The 22,648-nt window shown below is 31.0% G+C and overlaps 1 protein-coding gene across 1 annotated transcript; it reads right to left on the bottom strand.

The window, feature by feature from the left end:
* Positions 1 to 915: 915 nt before the first annotated feature.
* LOC118200164 (uncharacterized) lies at positions 916 to 21,318 on the bottom strand. The gene is made up of 3 exons (XM_035372090.2): positions 21,164 to 21,318; positions 7,538 to 7,637; positions 916 to 1,615 (listed from the first exon to the last, which is right to left on the bottom strand). Exons 2-3 carry the CDS (start codon positions 7,629 to 7,631, stop codon positions 966 to 968), a joined length of 744 nt encoding a protein of 247 aa, XP_035227981.1. The 5' UTR covers positions 7,632 to 7,637; positions 21,164 to 21,318; the 3' UTR covers positions 916 to 965.
* Positions 21,319 to 22,648: the final 1,330 nt, after the last annotated feature.

Genomic DNA, 22,648 nt, shown 5'->3' with positions numbered 1-22,648 from the left:
TACTTGTCAGTGTTCTCAAAACAATCTCTTGCATGCAGTGCATTGTTTGCGAAGGTGAGCACATTGGAAACTTATAAAATTGCAGTAATAAAAGTTCTCCCTCCCTTCTTCTGTTGTGAGGGCATTGTTTCTTCACAATGCAAATGTATTACATGGGCAGTTTTTGTAATATGTGTATCGTTCCAAATCAACTTTATGTTGGTTAGCTTTGTCATCAGTTATGTGGGAAAAGTTAAACTTTTTTTTATGGAAAAACCTTTTAAGGTTGTATGTTAAAACTTTATTTTTAGATCATATTTATAACCATATTTTCAGTTTCTCCATGGTTTCTCATTTTACATTATTAATGTTTGAAAAATATACTCCAGGATCTAGTTCAGATAAATTTGGCAGTCCAGGCACAATGTTTCTTTCAGGGACCTTTGATGCCCATCTTTTGCATTTTTATATAGGAAAAATGATGTTATGAAAGAAATCAAGTGATGTTATTTATCTAAAAAAAAAAGAGTGTATGGGGGGATAAAGATTTGCATATTGTAGGAAACTATCCTAAACGAAAGGAAAAGAACAAAGCTAATAAATAACTATATTAATTTTTTAAATGCATCATCATTAATTTATTTCAACTATTTCTTTCTATTTAAAAACTGTTTTATTATTTTTAAGATGATATAAAGTTGCACTTTTGGAAAACCTGATTATGGGGCTCTTGAATATGATTGTATTCTAACACACAATGAAATTTGATTATGACTGCTCTAGATATATTTCTCAAATAAATAATTCTATGAGATCATTTTCAAAACTGACGGCAAAAACTAAAATAGCAACAGGTATTTTTGAATCTCATCTTTGAACACATATACACCTTTGAATATTATAAGATATTTTAAATAAGACAACTGAATACAAATATATTTTAAATTACTTGAAATTTATTTAGGAAATGTCTTTAACATCCATCTCTAAGCATCTCTAAAACTGGGCATTATAACTGTTGTCTGATACCTGTTCTTTTTCATCCGTTGTCTGTACCTTTCTCGCCTTTCGTCAGCTGTCTCTGGTTTTGGATGATACCTAAGCGTATGCAGAATACCTTCTACATAAGCCTTAGCATCAAATTTCTCAGCAATTTCAACTTGGGACAGTAATTCAGCTCGAAATGCTTGCTCTTTCCTCAGTTCTCTTCTCATTTTAATTTTTTCAAAAACATTCTTCATTCTCTTACGTAGCCTTTGAAGCTTATGCTTTTTCATTTTCCTCCTCCTAATTATAAGCATCCGAACAGCTTCTTTCCTAGGATGTTTGTTTGGAATAGGAGCATCAATGATTTTTATGTTATTTAAAATAGGTTCTTGAATAGATTTTTCAGCGTTATTGATATCTTCATATACTTTTAGATTATTTACAGCATCCGTAGGCATATAAAGTTTCTTGGGTAAATTGATCATAAATGGGTCAATGAATTCCTTATTGACAGAAGAAATTAATGTATGATTAAATGATGCAACTAAGTTCATTTTATCAAATTTTTCAATTCTTTTAGCATCGGTGTTCACATCTCTCATGAATTTACGAGTTGAAATACAAGGTACTGCAAAACATGGTAACCATCCTTTAAAAAGTAAATATATATATAATTTAATACATATACAAATATAAATAACATTTTAAAATAACTTTTTTTTTTTTTTTTTTTTTTTGCATAAAATGCATATGTTATAAACAAACAAAAAACTTCAAAAAGCACACTAAAAATTATTTAAAAAACTTCCTCAAAAAATATTTCTTTAAATACAACTCTTCTATTTCAAAATGGGCCAGGAATGTAAAGCAGATTACATGAATTTAAAAGAGTTAAAATCCGTTATTAAACTTATTATATTAACTAATTAAACAAATATCATTGATCAGATTAAAAAAGAAATTTCATTGAAATCTAACATATTTTTTCATAATGAGTTTTCCCTCTGCACATGCTTTTTACTGCAAGGAATACTACTACTGGCCACTACTAATAATTTAATCTAAGGTTCAGTGACATGTATGTTACTCGGGGTTTAGTTTCTTCCAGGATAATGGAATAAATTATTAATGATGGTTTAATCTATATATCAGACTCGATGTTTTATAATTTCTGGAAGAAACTGCAAAGTTGTATTTTTTTAATTCCAATTAAAAATGGGTATGATTCTCACATTTATTGATGTAGTATTTCATTTAATTTTTTCCATTTGATCAATTTTTGGACCAGTACAAGAATGATCATGACAATTTATGATTTTATAATTTTTTTTTAATTTTTGTATTTAAATTGCTTGCTTATTTCATAGTTTTATATATGAATAAAATATAACTACATTAACATTAATAAAAAAATCAGTTTCTTCTAGCTGATTTTCTCCAGCTTGGAAGAAGCATGCCAATCCTATTGAGAATACACTGGCTTCCAAAAGTTAAGCACATAATGATAATATCAACACAAATGGAAAAAGTAAAGCTTTGATTAATATCAAGTTGCACATGGAAGTAGAAAATGTGTTTATGCATGAAAAAAAAAAAAAAAAAAAAAAAAAAAAAACAAGCATTATGTACAAAGGTGAAAAATAACATTTAATTTTTGTAAATTATGTCATAACATCAGATTTGGGTTATTAACAAAACAGCATACAAGCAAAACCTCCGAGTGATGCAGGTTTTTAAATCTGTCACAAAGACCTGTATTTAAACAGTCTTTATTAGGTAAACGTGTATACTGTCTGACCACGTATTCCATATTTATGTAAACATCTGGTTTGGGGTGGAAGTGGGCATATCTATCAGTGATGTAGGGGTGAGTGCAGTAGCCCAGTTAGATTTAAATGGTTCTTCCATTAAGTTAATAAATTAATAAATAATTAAATTCTTTAATAAATAAAGTTAATTTGTTAATATAATATAGTCAAATGATCTATAAATAAAATAAAGCAATTTAATGAGAAGAGGTTGCATAAAAATTATTTTAGTTTTAATTAGGCATGCCATACCCTTTTTCCCCCTTTACACATTTGGCTGCGTAACTGGGATGGTCAGTAATCCCCTAATTGTGATTCTTCATCAAAAACTTTAATCATGTTATACACTAATTTCTTAAAATCGCTGTGGAAAGGTTTATTTCTAGAGCTTTCTGGAATAATAGAACTCATTGTAAAAACGAAGATTTGAAAGTAAAAGAACGTCAGTAAAAGCGATGTTCAACGATTGTAAGAAAAAGCACTAAATGTCCTCCAACCTCCGAGAGGAAAAAATACCCACACCCTGTGATACTTCTTAAACAATTTGACGTAAACTCCAATGATAGAACACAACAATAACTTTTATTTTACACTAAAAAAATGGCAACATGCAAACAAGAGAAGAAAAGGTATAAAAACTTATTTAAAAAAGTTAATGACATGCTTTGTGCGAGAAAATGCATGCAGCTCTCGAGCCTGCATTTCAATATCGCCAGTAACCTGTACATTATTTATTATTCATCTATTTCAAATGCATGAGAGATTAATAACTATATCAAAGCTGTTACAACCGCTACGACCTCCGAGCAGGGCTCTGGAGTCAGGTAGATTTTTGGGTAAAAGGAGTCGGAGTTGCTAAAAAACACGTTGATTCCAACTCCAGTTTTTGTTGGACAGTTTGAATTTGAAATTAAATTAAAACATTAAAACAATAAGTCAATTGAAAAAAAAATTAATGACAAACTGAGTTAATATTTTTATTTATGAACTATATACATTAATAAATAGTTTTTATTTGTTATTTTCTATTTTATTGGCATATTAGTAAGTAAATATAAGGGAGCAGGATGGATGTGATATTTGCCATTATTGATTAAATTGATTCATTTAGTTACTAATCTCACTGGTGAATTTAGATAAGCAGCAAGAACTCCCAAAATTGATGCCATTCTTAGGAAGTGAGCAGGAAAAGGAGCAACACAATGGAGAAGTACATATTTGATGATATAATGGTTGTTAGGATTAAGAACTTTTTCAGAAGATGTAAATAACCTTAATATTTCACTAACAGAAAGACTGTGGAATGACCTTGCAGAACTGGAAACCCTTCTTTCAACACCATATATAGCCACAAAAAAGCTAAAATCTGAAGAATTAACAGGAGACGAGAATGCTAGAAGATGTAGATAACCCTAATGTTTTACTAACAGAAAGACTGTGGAATGATCTTGCAGAATTGGAAACTCTTCTTTCTATACTGTAAATAGCCACCAAAAAGCTACAATCTGAAGAATTAATAAGAGGCAAGACTGGAAGAATGTGATGTTTGTTCTTTCTGAAATGGAGGGTTTATTGCAGAAGGAATCATTTCTTCAAAGAAGAAAAGAGAAACCAGTTTGCTAGACAATAAGACTTTGCTGGGTTCAATATATGTAGATCCAAAATGCTGAATTTTGTTGGATGACAAACAAATTAAAAAGGCAAAGAAAACCATCTCTGAACTTTCATTAAGAATGAAATTATTCTCAGAACAACTGGAGTATTCAAATCAGGACAGTCAACTTGCAGATATTGCAACTGAGTCTATCATCCTTTTCCAGTGATGAATTAGATTTTGAGAAATATTTGGATAATATAAGGCAAAAAGGTTAAGGCAAAGCAAATGAAAATAAATAACCAAGAGCCTTTAGATATAAAAACGAAAAAATACAAACAAGATTTATACACGGCCTTTGAAGAAATAGATAAATATAACTACTCTTGCAAACCACCTCTTTTAGAACTTATAAAAATCTATCCTGAAAAGTTAAAGGAAGTAAGCCCTTCTTCCTATTCAAATCAGTGTGGAAAGACTCTTCTTAGTTCTGAAGTTTATCAAATCGTATCTATGGTCCTCTAACAAAGAAGATCTTGCTGAAGTTTTACTGTTTCTTAGAAATAACTAATGCTAGTTTTTCCATTTCATAATAAATGCTAATTAATATAAAAATTTGCTATGAATCAATTTTTTTCTGTAGCATCTATTACTTTTAAATTTTAAAAATAAGCTGTACCCATGTGTATATGTTTACATATATATAAAGGAGGAGTCATTAAAATTCTAAGAGTTGATCATTTTACCTACTGACTCCACAGTCCGAGAGGGGAAAATACCCATGTTTTTCACCCACACCCCTTCAATTAAACTGACCCATCTTGGCTCTCAGCCAAACTGCTCTCGCTAGTGTGGTTAGACAGTACTTACTTGTTTTAATCTCTATTTTCATAAACTTACAGTTATGATATTAAAGAAAGTAAGAATGCAAAATATCTCAAATTATAACCTAATGTACCAAGTAACAAAAAATTTCATGATCGGATAAGGCTGATTATGGTGCTCAGAGGGATAAGGTATGTGACTTACCCAGAACCTTCATACACTGTATTTGCTTTCAATAATGTAATGGAACATTGCAGAGGCTAGCAATGCCATTCCTCTACTGGGATGATTTGCAATTGTCTGAGACTGGCTGGAAGGGGGAAACATGTAGAGACAGTATGCTTCCCAAAGATTTCAATGGAATAAGGTCAGAGGAAGATAGCCACTATTCCAAATGAGAAATGCCCTCAATCTCCAGGTTTTTGTTAATGGTGCGGGTTCAATGAGCAATATCATAAGAATGACCAACTGATGCAGTGCAGTCTCATGATGGGGTGTAGGACTTATCCTGACACTACACAGCCATCACAAATTTATCACATTATTTTTAGCAACGTATGGTATTCCACTGAAATTTCAGACCATATCATGCTATTGCCACTACTGAATGCTTGATGTCCAATGATGTTCTGGGCCTTATTCTCTCTAGACTTCAACATGCTTGTCATCTAATTCTAGGTCATATCTTAACTCATCCATAAACAGGATATTGTGACAATCTGAGACATTCTAAGATTCTGAAAAAACCACTTATCTTGTGTGTCTCTGGACTGGATGGTTAGTGGAGGACAGGACAAACACATGGTACTCAGGTGTACAGTCCTTTCATGCAAAGCTTCTGGCGCACCATACTTGCAGACACTGTCTTACCATGTGATACCGCAACCATGGACCAGTTGTAGAATAGATTTTGCTTGCTATTCTACCAATATACCAATCTTCAAATGGGGTGGTAAACCTTTCTTGACCACGTACAAGTTTTTGGGCAACTGTTTGACTTCTTTGGAACTGTTTCTACATTCAAGATATTATACAGTGATCAAAGCCAAAGAAAAGAGTGACATCTTTGATTAGCTGTCCTACATCAATGCATATGTTAGAGAAGTGAGCAAGTTAGTCCAATGACACTGGCCTTCTTTCAGCCATAGAAACAAGAATGTCATCAAAATTGATCATTTGAAAGTTATAAATACTTGTATCAGTATTTAAATAAACTTCTCAATCCTTTAAAATTCTGGCATCTTCACAGACTGCCTAGTTAGCATATGTTCGGATAGTTAATCAAAACTGTATGAACATATGATATCTGCATATATCCTTGCATTACATTTGCAGCCGACAAGAACTTGGCACATTAATCGGTAATTTCAGAACTTTTATGTGTTAAAAATAATTGCGATAAAATGAGAAGCAACGGAAGCATATTTAATTAGCAACAGAAGCAAAAAGCAGGTAGGATGTGTTTTAGGTGAAGTCTTAGTTTAATTAGCGTTGATTTTGATATCATTTGATTGACTAATTAATAACATCCTAAAATTATTTTCTGGTTGAATTTTAGTTCACAAAGCTATCTATGTTACCAGTGTTATATGAGTCATGTGATGGCTATTAATTTTGAAATGAAGCAACTTGGAGAATTTTATTATTAGCAATAGCTATTTTTAAAACAAATACCAAACCCAAAATAGAGATTTAAAGAACTATTGCAAATTAAAGTTACAATACTTCTCTACAAAAAGAAAAATGCTTAGGAACAGAAAATCCTTTTTAGAAAAATCATTAGGAAACGAAGATAAACATTTTTTACAATGTATATGACTGAATAACAAAAATGAAAAAGGATCTTATTCAAGGACCACAGCCTTTAGGCTTTTCTATGCCCGGTCATTTTGTTTTTTAAATTAGTCAAACATATATATCTGAAATAAGATTGCATGTGAGAACGATAAACTTTAAATTTTACAAATATGATATTATACAATACATAAAAGATAACCCAATTTAAAAGTCTGTAAAAGTCTTTCCTCTAAAGATTTTAAAGTTCTTAAAATTTTTCTTTAAATATCTAAAAAATGATCTAATGTTCACATTTCTTGAAAGACCTTGCTTGAATGTCATTATGTAATTTTTACAGTCTTCTTGCAATTCTTTTGTAAAACTGTTATACAAAATCTAAAAACTTGTTTTACATATTCATAAAATTATATTAAAATACTTATTCACTCATTATTAAAAAAAATTTACTTTGCTTTAAAGAGTCAATTGTTATTACTATAAATATTATTAGCATTGTTTATACTATTAATCAAGTTAATAATATTAGGAAACAGTTTTGAAATCTTACCTTTTGTAAATACCAAATTCAGTTCCTTAAAAACAAAAGGGACATATGGCTGTACGAGCTTGCAACTATGAGATGTAAGCTGTTTAAATGCCATGGACAACTAAAATATTACATATGTACAAATTAAGAACATGAAAAAAATTGCTAACCTCATACTATGAGAAAATTACATAAATTATAGACACGGACATTACATAATTATAGCAAATATACAAAGCTTTAAGGAAAAACTTAATATTCTAAGCATTTATTTAAAATAAAATACGCTTTACTGAACTGCAATTATTTTTAATTCAAAGTATTTATTTTATCTTCAGATGGTATAAAATATGCCCTTTCCAATTTTTTGTGGAGTACTCGTATTTTTCTAACAAGATAAGTATAAATATTGAACATATTAAAATGTGGCAACTTTTTGAACAACAGATTTTGCCAGCATTAATTTTGATTTCCCTAAATCAGGCTTTCTTAAACTTTTTTTCAGTCGTGACCCCTTTTTGTCACTGAGATTCTTTTGCAACCCCCAGGACTCCATAATATTTACAAAAATTTTGCGGGATAAGTATTGCGCAAATCCGACACGTGCGTGAGTGAAACTGTCAATTTTTTCACTTGTACATTAATATACTATTGCAGTTTTAGGTCATTAATTTCTAATTTTAAGATATAGAACAATGAAAATTTTAAATAAGTAACAGATGAAATGATAGGGTCACATGCAAAGCAAGGTAAATGAACGTTTATATTATAAAAAGAATGTGTCGAAATGTTTCGTTTTTTTTTTTTTTTTCTTTCTTTCTTTGTCCATATTTTCTCATCTTTATCTATTTTCAGATACATTGTGTAAAAATATTTGGTAATTGTAAAATTATTATAATAAGTTAAACAACAACAATATTGGCATTCTCTGCTCCACGTGACCCTTATGGTCCGTACTACAGATCCAACTCCCCCTCAAAACTAGACGCGGCGGTTCAACCTCCGCTCTGGCCCCTAAGAAGGGCTGGTGCACCACCTGGGATATTTCCAGGCAGCCACTGGTTGTTGGATTTGCTACCTGCCAGTCGCTTGGGCTGCCCGTTGCAGTGGGACATTACCCAGCGAACGCTATCCCCCTGGTTACTAGAGCCATACCGTTCGAGACCTGCCAGACTCTGAGGCCGACCAAAAAGTGACCTTTCCCAGGGCCTTCAGAACCACCAAGTTCATAAATTTTACACCCCTGTGGCTGAGACTGCCTAGGCACAGATTTTAGCCATTAGCTTGGCAGGGTTCTCTACGTCAATCCCCGGGAAGAGGGAATAATAAGTTAAAGAAATATCAAAACTACTACGATTTCTGGCGACCCCCAGTTTAAGAAACCCTGCCGTAAATCATACATTTTTAGGCACATTATTTAAACAAAAATTTAGTATTCAATAATCAATACAAATACAGATTAATTCTGTAGTATATAGAATATTCTTCAAAAATTCAAAAAATAACTGAAAGCTTACCATCTGAAGAAAACTGAGAATACTGAATAAATAGAGTTTAAGTTAACAATGCATTAAATGTAATTTAAGCAAGATAAAAATTTTAGATGAAACTCATTTGTAAATTATACCAATAACCATTTTGTTTCTTTTAATTTCTTTCAATGATTGCACTTTTTTATATTATATTGTTAACTTCATCTCATAAATCATCTTTCTTTCTTTTTTCTTTTTAAAGCCCAAAAGGGGTTATCAATCTCAAAATGGGAATTTGCAAAGGTTCACTATAAACGGTATCACTTTTCAAATTGTTGTCACTAAATATTATTGCCCTGTATTATTTTTTAAGGAATGAAATAATAAAGAATCTGCATATATGTGTGTTCCTCACATTGTGAAAAAAATGCCAGTTCTTAGAGTGATCAAATTTTGAATAATGTAATCCTCAATCCAAACATGTGCACCTAGAAGCCTGAATTTTGAATGTGTTTAATTATTTATGTCATATTTTTAAAACTTAAATGAATTTTTGATTCACAAACTCAACAATTTGAAAACAAGCAGTGACAACACTGTTTGAAATAAAGCAATTTTCTCCCCAGCGTGCAAGACTGTTGCAATTCGGAAATTATGGAGGCCATTTATTTTTCAGTTTTAATTAACAAACTCGGCTCAATGAAAGCAATATGTTGCTACGGCCCAGAAATAAAATACTTTCATCTTCCATGTGCCTGCATGTTGCCATTTAATAAAACCCTAATAAACTTTCAAATGTAATGTGAAAGGTTATTGAGTAATACACAGAGTGATTTAAAAGCAATAAAGACAGTTCTTAAGAATATTTTTTTTTTTTTTTTTACTTTTTAATGTTATTGATTTAAATAAACATGTATTAAAGTCATGAGATGTCTAATTAGAAATATTCAATATTTTTATGAAATTTCACTTGCTGGACTCATTAAAATGATTATATACATTTCCTTTTTCATAATAACTGTTTTAGGTGTTTTTAAAGAAATAAAAACATGTATGGTAACTTCTAACACTTTATCGGGAATTCTAAAGAAAATGTTTTTAAATATGTTGTGATTTTTTTGCTGAATAGAATTTATGTGACACAAGTTCAAAGAATTATAACAGTTAATAAATAAAGTTAACACATAAAAAGTTAATAATAAAAAGACGAAAAAAAATTGTTAGCCATCTTATTTACTGAATATTGATATGATGAACTAGAAAACTGAATATTGATATGATGAACTAGAAAACTGAATATTGATATGATGAACTTAAAAAAGTCTGAAAAAAATATCAAAGGTATGCCAACACATAACACTGCATCAGAATTCTAAACATATGCCACTAAGCAGCTTTTAAAAATTTTGTGGTTGAATTGTATGTGGCACATAACTGCAAATAAATGGATGCTTGCTAATAAAGCTAAAAAGACCACCACCACCACCCCCAAAAAAAAGATGGGTTCGCAGGAATGAGTGCAAGAGCTTAAAAATCTCTTTTGGGCAACCTTAAAATCTGAAACCTTTCAAGGTTTTTATTATATACTATTTATATTTTTGTACCTTTACTTAGCCTTTAAGATGCCAGTAACTACATTATTGCACCCCTCCCTTACCAAATACATAAGTAAACAAAACAAAAATTAACACATAGTGAATTATTTTGTTTACAATACTTACAAAGTCATAAGGTTATTAAGTTCTCTGAAAATTCTTGACATGTTTTTGCTTTATTTTTCAAAGACTATTCATTTTTATAAAGCCAAAGATCAATCAATGATGTATCACATATTTTGTTCAATAAACTTTTGCTTTCTTTAATCAAATTTCATAATTCCTTTACAAGACCTAAAAACAGGTCATAGAAAGACTTTTTATCAGCAAAAAACTGAATAAAGTTCTGATTTACAGCTTTCTCTGGACTGAAAATTAACCATACAAGAAATTTTGAAAACGGGGAAAATAAGTAGAAGCTCAACGGCACAGGGTCAGTGTGTATGACAAATTTGAAAAACATCCTACGTAAACTCTAATTATCTTTGATAGGTGATCACACTTGTGTGTGGTCTTGCACTGGTGAGACTAAAAAAGAGACAATTAATTACAATTAATGAGTAATACTATTAATTCCATCCAACTTAATGAGTTTGGGACATTTTTAGATGATGGATTTATTCAAACTACCTAGCTGCTGATCCTGAACATTTGAACTGATTGTTTAGTTTCTTAGCAGAAGCTCAAAAAATGTGATACTTTTACAGTGGCACACTATGAGTGGACTAGAAGGGCTATGCCAATCCACTATATTTTATACATGAACACTTTCAATTTTATTTTTACCTAAGGAACATAATTTCCACTCTTTTGAAATCTAGCACCACTGAAGTTGGGATTGTGCATGAATGGGAAAAACTTGAGTTGTATCAGCTTCATGGGAGGACAGACTAGCTTGCTTTTACCTGTTCCCATAGCTGTGGTAGATATACTGTTAACTACAGGTAGTAGGTCGTAAGAAATTAAAATTTTCTCTTAATTCTTATAAACAAAACTAATTTAACTTTCACTGCTATATTTTGGTTTATCTTCATAAAAGAGTCTTACGACATATAAAAGAATACAAAGTGAAATAAACTGATACAGTACTTTCAAGTTTAAACTATGGAAAGGGAAGTGGTACAAGAAGTTAATCCTTGCACAAAAATCATTATGAAGCATGTGCAAGTAACCTCTGAACCTGTTTCATGATAATGTACTCATCAGCTGTCAATATCACACCCATATGATTTCAATCATCTGTCTGCCATGTATTTTGGAATAATATGTTTTCAAAAGACAAAAAAAAAATAATTTTAAAATGTAGATCTATGTCACATATTCTCATTTGCCAAGCATGAGACATTATACCTGTCACCTACCTCTCAAGTGGAATATTATATACAGTGCAACCTCGAAATACCTGCACCTCTACATACGAGAAATTTGAGATATGAGGAAAGTAAGAGCGAAACATTTGTCTCTAAATATGAGCACTGACTCGAGTAACGAGCAACGAGCCAGGCTGTAAGTATGTGTGGCGACATTTCCCGATCCGGCTCAACTCGAGGAATCTCCTCGGCAGATCACTCGGTGTTCTTTGATCTACATCTTGTGCCGCTTGTGAGTCGATTGTTTACTACCTTTAATGTGAAAATATTTATTTCACGATGCCTCCCAAGAAGATTGTTGCCTCAGATAGTGCTGAAAGAAAAATAAGGAAGCCATGGCCGTTGAAATTAAAAAAGAAATCATAGATAAAAAAGCGTGGTTTAAGAGTGACGGAATTGGTGAAGACGATTTGCACTATTCTGCAGAAACAGGAAGAAATTAGGAAACTTGATGTAGCCAAAGGAGTTACCATTGCTTCCAAGCACCATCCAAAACTCCTAGAAGCTGTTGTTGGTGAGGATTAACGAGAAGCAATTATAAGATTGGTGTTGGGAGCTACCATAAAGGTAAACTACACTTATATTATTTAATGTTATTTATCAGAAAAATTAATTTTTATGTTGATATTTTTGAGAGTGCAGAACAGAATAACTGGATTTCCATTATTTTCAATGGGAAAGTTTGTTTCTAGATATGAGAAATTCGCTATATGAGCTCAACGCTGGAAAGAATTAAACTCATATCTTGAGGTTCCACTGTAATTTGAAAATGATTAAGGATATGCAAACTAAGAAGTAATCTGTTTTACTAGCCTTATGCCCTTTTGAGATATAACTAATTTTTATCTGATTATTTATTTTATGACAATTATCATATTAAAACAATTATTTATTCTGATTTCATATTTTTTACTTATTTGTCAGATTTTCATACATTTATTAAAGCATATTAACCATCACTGTATTCATTAGTCCTTGTATGCAAAATATAATAAATCCTGCCATGATGAATACTTCCCTAAGATTACCACTTCGGAATGTGAGCAGTATTTTATTAAGAATTCAAACACACAAATTAACAAAACAAATTTCATTTCTCTAAGAAGATCATCATTACTGCCTGTGAGTAGTCATTTTACAAAGGATTATAATATTTCTTTATATTTAGTTCCCTTCAATACAGACAACTTGCACATTACTGATTTTACACATACCAGCTTTTTCACTATAACCACGAATGATGGATTTTTCAGGTTTCTGCAATCTCTGATGTCATGCAACCTGGATTGACTCGGCCAGTACTTTTATTTTGTGTATTATCAACTTTAGCCGGCTTATTTAACAAAGAAGCATCGTCGAGATCAAAACCACTTATAGAAAATTTCATGAAACAATATTGACTCTGATGTCCTTGCAGAACATTGCCATCATAAACTTTAAGTGATTTTCCACAAGCTTCACGCACCTTTTTCGCTTTATAGAAATAAAGCAGTAAAGTATGACAATAATGCATAATCTTTCATCTTCTATTTGTTATAAAATCTCCAAATTTCAATCAAATTGGTGACCTTGTGCCATTGCTCAAATTGCTAAAAATGAAACTAGAACTGTAAGTAATCAAACAGCTTAGCAACAATATGATTCCAGTGCTTACAAAAATGAATTAGTGTCATCTGCTTGAAATTTATCTAATAATCCAATAAATTATCATAATGGGTATGTTCAACTAAAAATAAATTACAAAGGCAAAAATTAAATATGAAACACATAAGATAAAATGAATGTTAGTGTACCAGGTACATGAAATTTGATTGATAGGGATCTTATCGACGTGCCAACTACACAAGACAGATGGACAACAGCCAATTTTTCCACCACCCCCCACCTCAGTATATAAAGGGCGAATACAACAAAGAGAAACCATAAATTGCATGACTTTATTTTTCCTTTCCTCTCTTCCTAAGAACTTAAATTCCCATGAAGAACATGGTTGCTAAAAAAAAGTCATTTATCCTTATAAATAAGATATTTGATTGAGATTTCAAACCTCCATTTTCATTTTTCAGATATTGTGAAAATTGTGCATACAAAACAAATATTAAATGAAAACTTAGTGCGAGTTAAAATAAAAATGAATTCTTTTAAACTCGTATTACACAGAACCCCAAGTATCCAAGCTAATGTAGATTGGCACTTACTCAGATAACAGGAACTAATACAAAGAAAATTTTAATACTATAGTCTTATTGTACATACCTTTAACGAGTACTTAGGTTTTAATACAATAACCTTGGAGTAATCTGGCAATGTTTTACAGATGAAAAGGCAAAAGTTACTTATCAGGTGCATGCTGGTGGTTTTGGTGCCTTTTTTTTAGAAAAATTTCCAAACTATCCATATTAATTGTCAGTAAACATTATCAACATATGACGTGAAAACAATACTTTAGCAATTTAAAATACAAATCTAAATTATTAAATAAAGATTGCTTTAAAAAAATAAATTCTTCAAATCTTTCGGCAATTATTTTGTGCTATTCTTCTCCCGAAGTACATAACCATCTGTTTTTGCTTTAAAAAAATCACAGAATTGTGAAGACTTGGCTTTGTGCAACGCTCGGCAAGAGCGGCTTTCGAGGAAATACATTTCATCATTGTTCCCTTAAGAGAATTTTCAGGAAAATTCTGTATTCTTGCAGAAATTTTACAGCACTTTCTTCCACTGCTGGCAAATCTAGAAGCTCATACTTTAAAACTAAGTTTAAAGCCAAAAATATCACGACTTGTTTATATAAACCACTACACTTGGAATGTAACAAAAAAGAACTCGTATGCAAATGGCAGGTGGCAGCACTACTTGAGTCAAAGATTGTTATAAGCATGGTTGCCGGCAGAATGGTTATATGCATGGCTTTCAGAGTTTGGCACATTCTAAAAATTTGACGACTTCTACTAATATGGTTGCATTAATACGTAAGTATCCTATAAGGAATTTACTAACATTAGAATTTATGCAGGTACACAGCAATATGAAATGTGTACATTCCAATATTCAGATATCCTTGTAGTAATAAATATGAGGCATATTATAAACTTGAAAGCATATACCTGTAATACAAATGAGGTATCATCGAAATAATATCGTATACGTAACATATCACACATTTTGGGAAAAAAAAAAAACAGTAATAGCCTTCTATTTCATTGAGCTGCCTTGTTTTCTTACCTTATCCTAACTGACAACTTGCAGAAAAATAAGATTTTAACAGCAGAATATTATACAAATTTTGGACCATTTGAAAAAAAAAGAGCTAAAAAAGGGCCAAGATCAGCACGAAAATCAGTGCTCTTTCAGACAGCACACCATCCCACAAGCCAACTGATGAAGTGGCAAAATTACACAAATTAGACTATGAATTGATTCCTTATCTACCCTATCTTTCAGATTTGGCCCAGTGCGATAAAAACTTGGCTTGATGGGAAGAAATTCAAGTCATTGTTGCTGTAAATCAGTATTTTGAGGCTTTAAGACAGCCTACTTTTCTGACAAGACAGTAATTAAAAAATTGAAAACTTACTGGATTAAGTGGATGGCTCTTAATGGAGACTATGTTGATAAATAAAGCAGATTTTTTTTCAAAAGTGTGTTTTTCACTTCCTTTTTCACCAAACTTATCAAATGACCCTCATACTATAGATCATCTAGTTTAAAACCTGATTGTTTTGAAAATGTTATTCAAAACATTTTTGGTTAAAAAAGTTATTAAAAAGTTCTAATAATGAACTCGCTTAAGCATCCGAACACTTTAAATATGCAATTTATATTTATAAAAACATGAAAACTACAGGACATTAAATACTTTGGATAACTTTTATATAAAATTATGCTTTTCATGTGCTATGGCAAGGATTCAACTAACTTTTCATGTTAGAATGTTCCATTTGTTCTATACTTATGTAACAATTCCATTTAGAAGAATTTACAAAGAAAAATTATGTTTTCTTATTCTTTTCTTCAATTCACTTCTTGCAAGTTTGATACAATTTAAGCATGAAAGATATTCAGATGTGCTGATAATTACAAAACATTTGTATACAGAACCTCAAGTGAATATCTGGAGCTGTATGGTTTAAAATTATTATCTTGATAGAACTTGAACGTAATTTGCATTTTATGTTTTCTAGCTGATTCTTTCAGGTTTTCATTAAGAATATTTATATATTTATACTCATCTAGAATTATTTTCAATGAGCACTAAATTTTTTATTCCAAAGGCAGCCCCTACTCCCGTGCACTAGTACAGCAGAAGGCAATAGGTTTCTTGACTTCAATTCTTAATTCGGTTTTGCAATACATTAACCCTCTGAGCACCATGATGATCTTTAGCCAGTCAAGAGATTTTTTGTCACTTGTTATATACTGGCTTATAATTTTTAAGATATTTTGCTTTCTTACTTTCATTAATAACATAAATGACATCTTGATAAATGTAAGTTTATGAAAATAGAGACTAAAATAGGTAAATATACATATTTAGCTAATAAAGGCTCTTTAAATACACAGTGGTGACCAAAATTGTGGACACTTTTGGAAATTTTTATGTTTTGAACTTTGTATGCTTATTGAACTTTGTATGCTTATAGAAAACATTACTTTTTACAAAATGCAAACTTGTATATATCATTTTAAAGAGAATTTATTACTGAATTCAATACAAAACACAAAATTCAATTATTTGCACTACAAAAAAATTAAACGATAATAGTTATCGATATACATTAGATAGTGATGATTGCAGTGAGTTATCAGTACTTAGTAGGATACCCTTTATTTTTTATTACAGCTTCACATCGACGTTTCATTGAGCTTACAAGAGTTTTAAGCTCTTCTTTCGTTTTGACATGATGCCAGGAAACAATTATAGCTTCAATTAGTTCCCTTTTATTTGATGGGCGCCTCATTCGGACAAGAGTTTTCAAACGGTGCCACAAATTTTCGATAGGATTGAGGTCAGGACTGTTTCCTGGCCATGACAACAAATTAATGCTCCTTGTATGAAACCACTCTTTCGATATTTTGGCCGTGTGGCAAGGAGCAGAATCCTGCTGAAAAATAAACGAAGCATTGTTGGAAAAGAGATCTCTGATGGAAGGTAGAAGTTTTGGTTCTAGAATAGTGTCAATGTATTTTCTGGCATTCAGTGTCCCATCGATGACATGAAGGCGACCAATACCATCTGCTGACATGCATGACCAAATCATAACACTTACTGGGTTCTTCACAGTTGCTTGAATGCAGTCAGGATGTAGCTGTTCTCCTATTCTACGTCTTACATATTTTCGCCCATCACTACCGAATAACGATATCTTAGTTTCATCACTCCATATAACTTGTGACCACTGATCATCTGTCTAATTAATATGTTCCTTTGCCCACTGTAGTCTTTTGTTTCATTGCTGAAAATTAAGATAAGGCTTTTTTCGTGGAATTCTACCTCTCAGTCCAACATCTGTTAATCTTCTCCTGATTTTTCTTGACAGAAATACCAGCATCATTCAGATCACTTCTGATGGCTGCTGATGACATTTTTCTATCTTGGAGACACGGTCTTTTTATTCTTCCGTCATCAATAGATGTGCACCTTTTTCGGCTTTTTTCTTCTTTGTTTTTTATTGAATTTGTCTCCTGATATCGTAAACAAAACTTTCGGACTCCAGATGTAGTCACTGAACCACCCACCTGTCTTGCAATTTCAGCATAGGAAAGACCACTTTCTCGTAACACAATAATATTACATCTCTTTCTGGGTATCCAATCCACTCTTTTATTTGATGTCATTGCTTCTTGACTAAATATTAAAAACTGTCACAAAAATTCCTACTTGTAATTGAAGTGTATAAGAAACAGGTCCTCCTTCTACAGAACAAAGCAAAATAATGAATTGTTTGAAGTGTAAGCATGATGTCAGCTTCTACTGGCAGTTACTAACATTTGATTGGTTCTCAGAACAAGAACAGTGATTGGCCAGGAAAGCTAGACATTACAAACCACTTCATAACTGTTTTTTATTTATATTAAAGTACATATAACTTTTTTTTGTATTGCAAATAATTGAATTTTGTGTTTTGTACTGAATTCAGTGCGCCACTGCAGGTCTTCATGACAGATCCAAATACCCGGGCTGCTCAGAGGGTTAATTTGTCTGCCTGATTTAAATATATTAAATTTTGACGTTTTTGAAAATATAGCACTGCTTCAATATAATAAAACTTTGCTTACTGTGGATTTTCCAACCGCCAGGTGTATTTTCCTTGTTTTCTTCTTGACAAAGAATTTTTTTCCCTGATCACCCACTAATATGCCCTAAATGATTCTCCTAAAAGCTTCAGAATTAACACTTACTGCAAAGCCTTCTTATAAATCTGCTGAACATTTTACAATACTAATTTTTGACTCTTGTTTGATTTTTCAAGGAATAAACCTGTGATTTCTTGGTGTTAGCTTGGAATATAATCCAGACTTCAATACATTTTCATAGCTGAATGCAATTTCCATCATTTTAATAACATAAAGACAATGAAATGCTTTACATGAAGGACTTCTGTGGTATTTTGAATACTTCTATTATCTTTAAAAAGAAGAATTATTAAATTTCTAATGAAATTGATCGTAGCAACTCCTCATGTTCCCTTCATATACAGAAATAATCATGTACTTTTCTAAACAAGTAATGATTTTCAAAATGCAGATGAAAATTCTTGTGATGCACAGGGGCTCCCAAAAGTGTTCGTACACTTCAAGAATATGTAGGAAAAGTACTTTAGCCTGGAGCTCAAGTCAAATATAAAGCCCAATATTTTTTCATATCATCTCCATGTGATTTTGAATAAAACTAAACTTCTTTCTAACACTGATTTATGTCCTTTTTCTACAGCTGAAAAATACAAGGAGATATAGATAAAACACATCACAAAAGTGATCATACACCAAAAGACTTTTGTAAAACTTCATAAATAATATCATCCGCTACTTTTTTTTATATTTTATTTTCACATTTTGATGGTGTTTAAAACTTTGCTTGGCTTTATTCTTTGCTGCCTTACTTCGTTATATTTTATTTAATATTTAAAAATCGGGCATAGTCCTAAGGAAATAACAAATATTCAAAAATTTATCATTTTTCATTATAAGGGTGGAAAATCGATCTGAGATATCGCTAAATTAGTAAATTTATCTAATTCTGTTGTGCAGTATGTGATAAAACCCTTTAAAGAAGAAAATTGGATTGAAAATAAAGTACGAAGAGGGTCTTCTGGCAAAGTTAACATTATCAGAGATTTATAGTTAGAAAATTTGTGAAAAATCTATGCACGAGTGCTTTAAAGATGTTTTCAGAATTTACTGAACATTAGTCTGCTTCAATTTTACCCGAGACTGTTTGACAAGTACTCAGATCATCTGTATTACATGGGGTCTCAAAGAAAATGTTCTGTAAGTGCAAAAAATAGGAAGCTCTTTCTTTCCTTTGCAAAATCAATGGTAAATAAGCTTCAAGCATATTGGAACCATATTTTATTTGGAGATGAAAGCAAATTTAGCATTTTTGGTTCCGATGGGCATATAACTGTACAGAGAAGAAAAAATGTGGAACTTAAGTCAAGAACTTGAACAGTAAAGTATAGCAGTGGAGGTGTCCTTGTGTGCGGGTGCCCATCAGCATCAGGATCAAGTAATTTAGCATTTATTGATGGCATAATGCAATTTTATTTAAATATTTTAAAAGATAATTTAAAATTATCTGCCCAAAATTGGGATATTGGAATGATAATCCTAAGCACATGGCTCTCAATGTTTGTTTTTGCTGCATTTAGAAATGTCCACACCTGTGTTCCTAATTAAAATACCACCTCAATCAATAGATTAAAATCCAATAGAAGCATTTGGAGAGAAAGGTTAGAGTATGAAGACACAATATAAAAACAAGAACTGAACAAAACAGAAGCGATAGAAGAATGGAGGAACATTGATGCAGACATTAACAAAAAAAAAAAATGCTGAACTCTTTGACCAGGCATCTGAAAGCTGTCATAAATGTTGCGAGATAGACTATAAAATACTAAGTAACAGAAAGATTACAATATCTACTAATATGAGCAGATTTCTTTAAATTGTATGAAGACTTTTGTGAGGTCTCTTTTCTTTTACTTTCTGATTACTTATTTTCGGAAAAAAAAAAAAAAAAAACTTTAACTATCTTCATGAAAATAAATAATGAATTTTTGCTAAGAGAAATTTCTATATATTATTAAAAAATTCTCATTCTCAAATATCTCTAATTTTTATTAATGAATAAAGCAATATTTTACTGAAACCGATAAGTATACTTTCGAAATCCACCATGTTTTCATCCAAAATAAAAAAATTAGAGCAATGAATACTATTAACCAAAACATCTCAACAAAAATACGAAGTGCTTGAATTATTACAGGAGTTACTAATTAACACGTTTTTAACAAATTATTTGATGGCAAGGAATATTTTGAGGATACTTATTTTACGATAAACAAGGCATAAAATAGAGAAAAAAATAATATATACTGAAAAATTTTGAAGTCTGTAATTCAATATCAATATTTAGTACAAGATCTGCGCAAATAAAGGTACTGTTCAGTTATCAGACCCGGATCCAGAAATGTATGTTCGTATGCATGCATATATGGAAGTAGGAATGTATGTGTTTGTGTTGCACATACAATACATACACATGCGCACACATTCCTGAATCCGGTTTGCATTTCAGTATGCACACTATTCCGATATATGTAGATTGAATGATGGATGTACAATTTGGAAGAAAGAATAATATTGCTATGTGTGTGTGTGTATACATATACATGTATATGCACAAACATACATACACATGTGCATACATTTTTTAATCCGATCCCGATAACAGAACAGTACCCAAGTGAATTTTAAAAACATAAGTGTCGGAAAACAAATGTGATCCACTGTATTTCATTCAACAAATTTTATAAACCACAGTTTCGACTAAAATTTTCACAATGCTCACTGCCGGTTATTTAAGTTTTCTCATATTTTCGGAAGTACCAATCAGTAGATTCCTCAGATACATGAGAAAACTCTTTTATATGCAGGAGTACAGATTCATATATTTTTGTATTCATACAAGTAGTAAAATTTACGAACCTATAATAATTAAGACGGTCAAATTACACAATAAAACGGTTTCCTGGTGCACCTCTATACGAGTATTTTGTGCCCTCTCATTGTAAGAGTAAATCACAGAGTCTAATATAGAAGGTGAAACTGGTAGTAGAAAACGGGTTCAAAAATGTCGCGATCACTAGATGCCGCTACTGTTGCATCTGAGAGCCTCCTTCAGTCGCCAGACGGCTAAGCTTCCTAACGATTGAAGAAATGTAAAATTAATTTACAGCTTTCATGCTGTAAGGCTTGTAGTACTTTTTATAAATGATTAATTTGAAGATATTTTCCAGTTCCCACTCCTTAGAAATGTAATTAAGAAAGTATTATTACTAGTAATCATATTACTAGTGATAATACTTACTGCATATATGTTAAATTTAATTAGAATAGGTTCTTTGCATCTCTCATTTTGTAAAATGCTTAGATATACAGCTTGATATAAACAGTGGAGAAATTTTAATGAAGCTTATAGAACTTTTTGCTTCAATCAGTAAATTTTCTTTACTGTCATAATAAGTTATTCTTTTTTATGAATCAGATGTCAGTTTTGATTTTGATATTTTTATCGTTTTCTGTTAAAATTTCCATATCTTTATTTGAGAAGATCTGAATTATGTTTCAAATTGATTTGACAAGATTTTAAAATAGAAATCAGATTTGAATTCAGTTAAGCATTCTGAACATTATATTATTCATAGTTAAATATAAAGAGTAAAAAACAAAAAAATATATATATTGAAACTAATTCAATCTATTTTTAATTTTGTCCTGTTTGAACTAACTTCTAACCAATAAATGCAGTATTTTAACTTTAAAAAAAATAATAATACAGTTCTTTTGTATTTTAAAGGTAGATGTGACAAACTCTTTTACTCCAAAGGATATGTATGCAGACATTAAGCTGTTATCCATGGTTAAATTATATATTACCTACAATAGTGGTTTTCTTGTTTCCTCGAAATTAAATGGAGTTAATAAGTTTTGAATGTAAATCATCCTATCCCATTCAATAGCCTAAAAGACGAATTTCTTATGTTTGGAAATATTTACAAATAAACCTGTGTTTAGAAAAATTTACAAACAATCAAAACTTTAAAAAAATGTGCAAAAACTTAACAGCGAGATGATATTTTCTCGCTGTTAAGTTTTAAATTGGTTGGTACATGTAGCTTTTTTGAAAAAGTGCTTTGCATGTGTTATCTTTTACTCGAAAATATCCCCTACTTTTTATTTTCATTTATTGAGCTGTTTATTTACTAACAGAGTCTAATTACATTCGTTGCAAAACTACCAGTTTAGTATCAGAATACCTAATATATGCTTGCTGCGGTATTTAAAAAAGTATCATTATCTATGTAAAACTAAAGTCCATTTTCTCTTGCAGTAATTATTTATTTTTTTATTCTTAATTTAATATCTCTTTTTCAAAGATTAAAGACTCGCAGTGAAAGAAACAAGTTCAAT

Source organism: Stegodyphus dumicola, chromosome 9 (assembly GCF_044657685.1).
Source record: "Stegodyphus dumicola isolate Sdum_Otavi_A_Nest chromosome 9, ASM4465768v1".
Taxonomy (NCBI): Eukaryota; Metazoa; Arthropoda; class Arachnida; order Araneae; family Eresidae; genus Stegodyphus; species Stegodyphus dumicola.
This window is presented reverse-complemented; position numbering and strand designations above follow the sequence as displayed.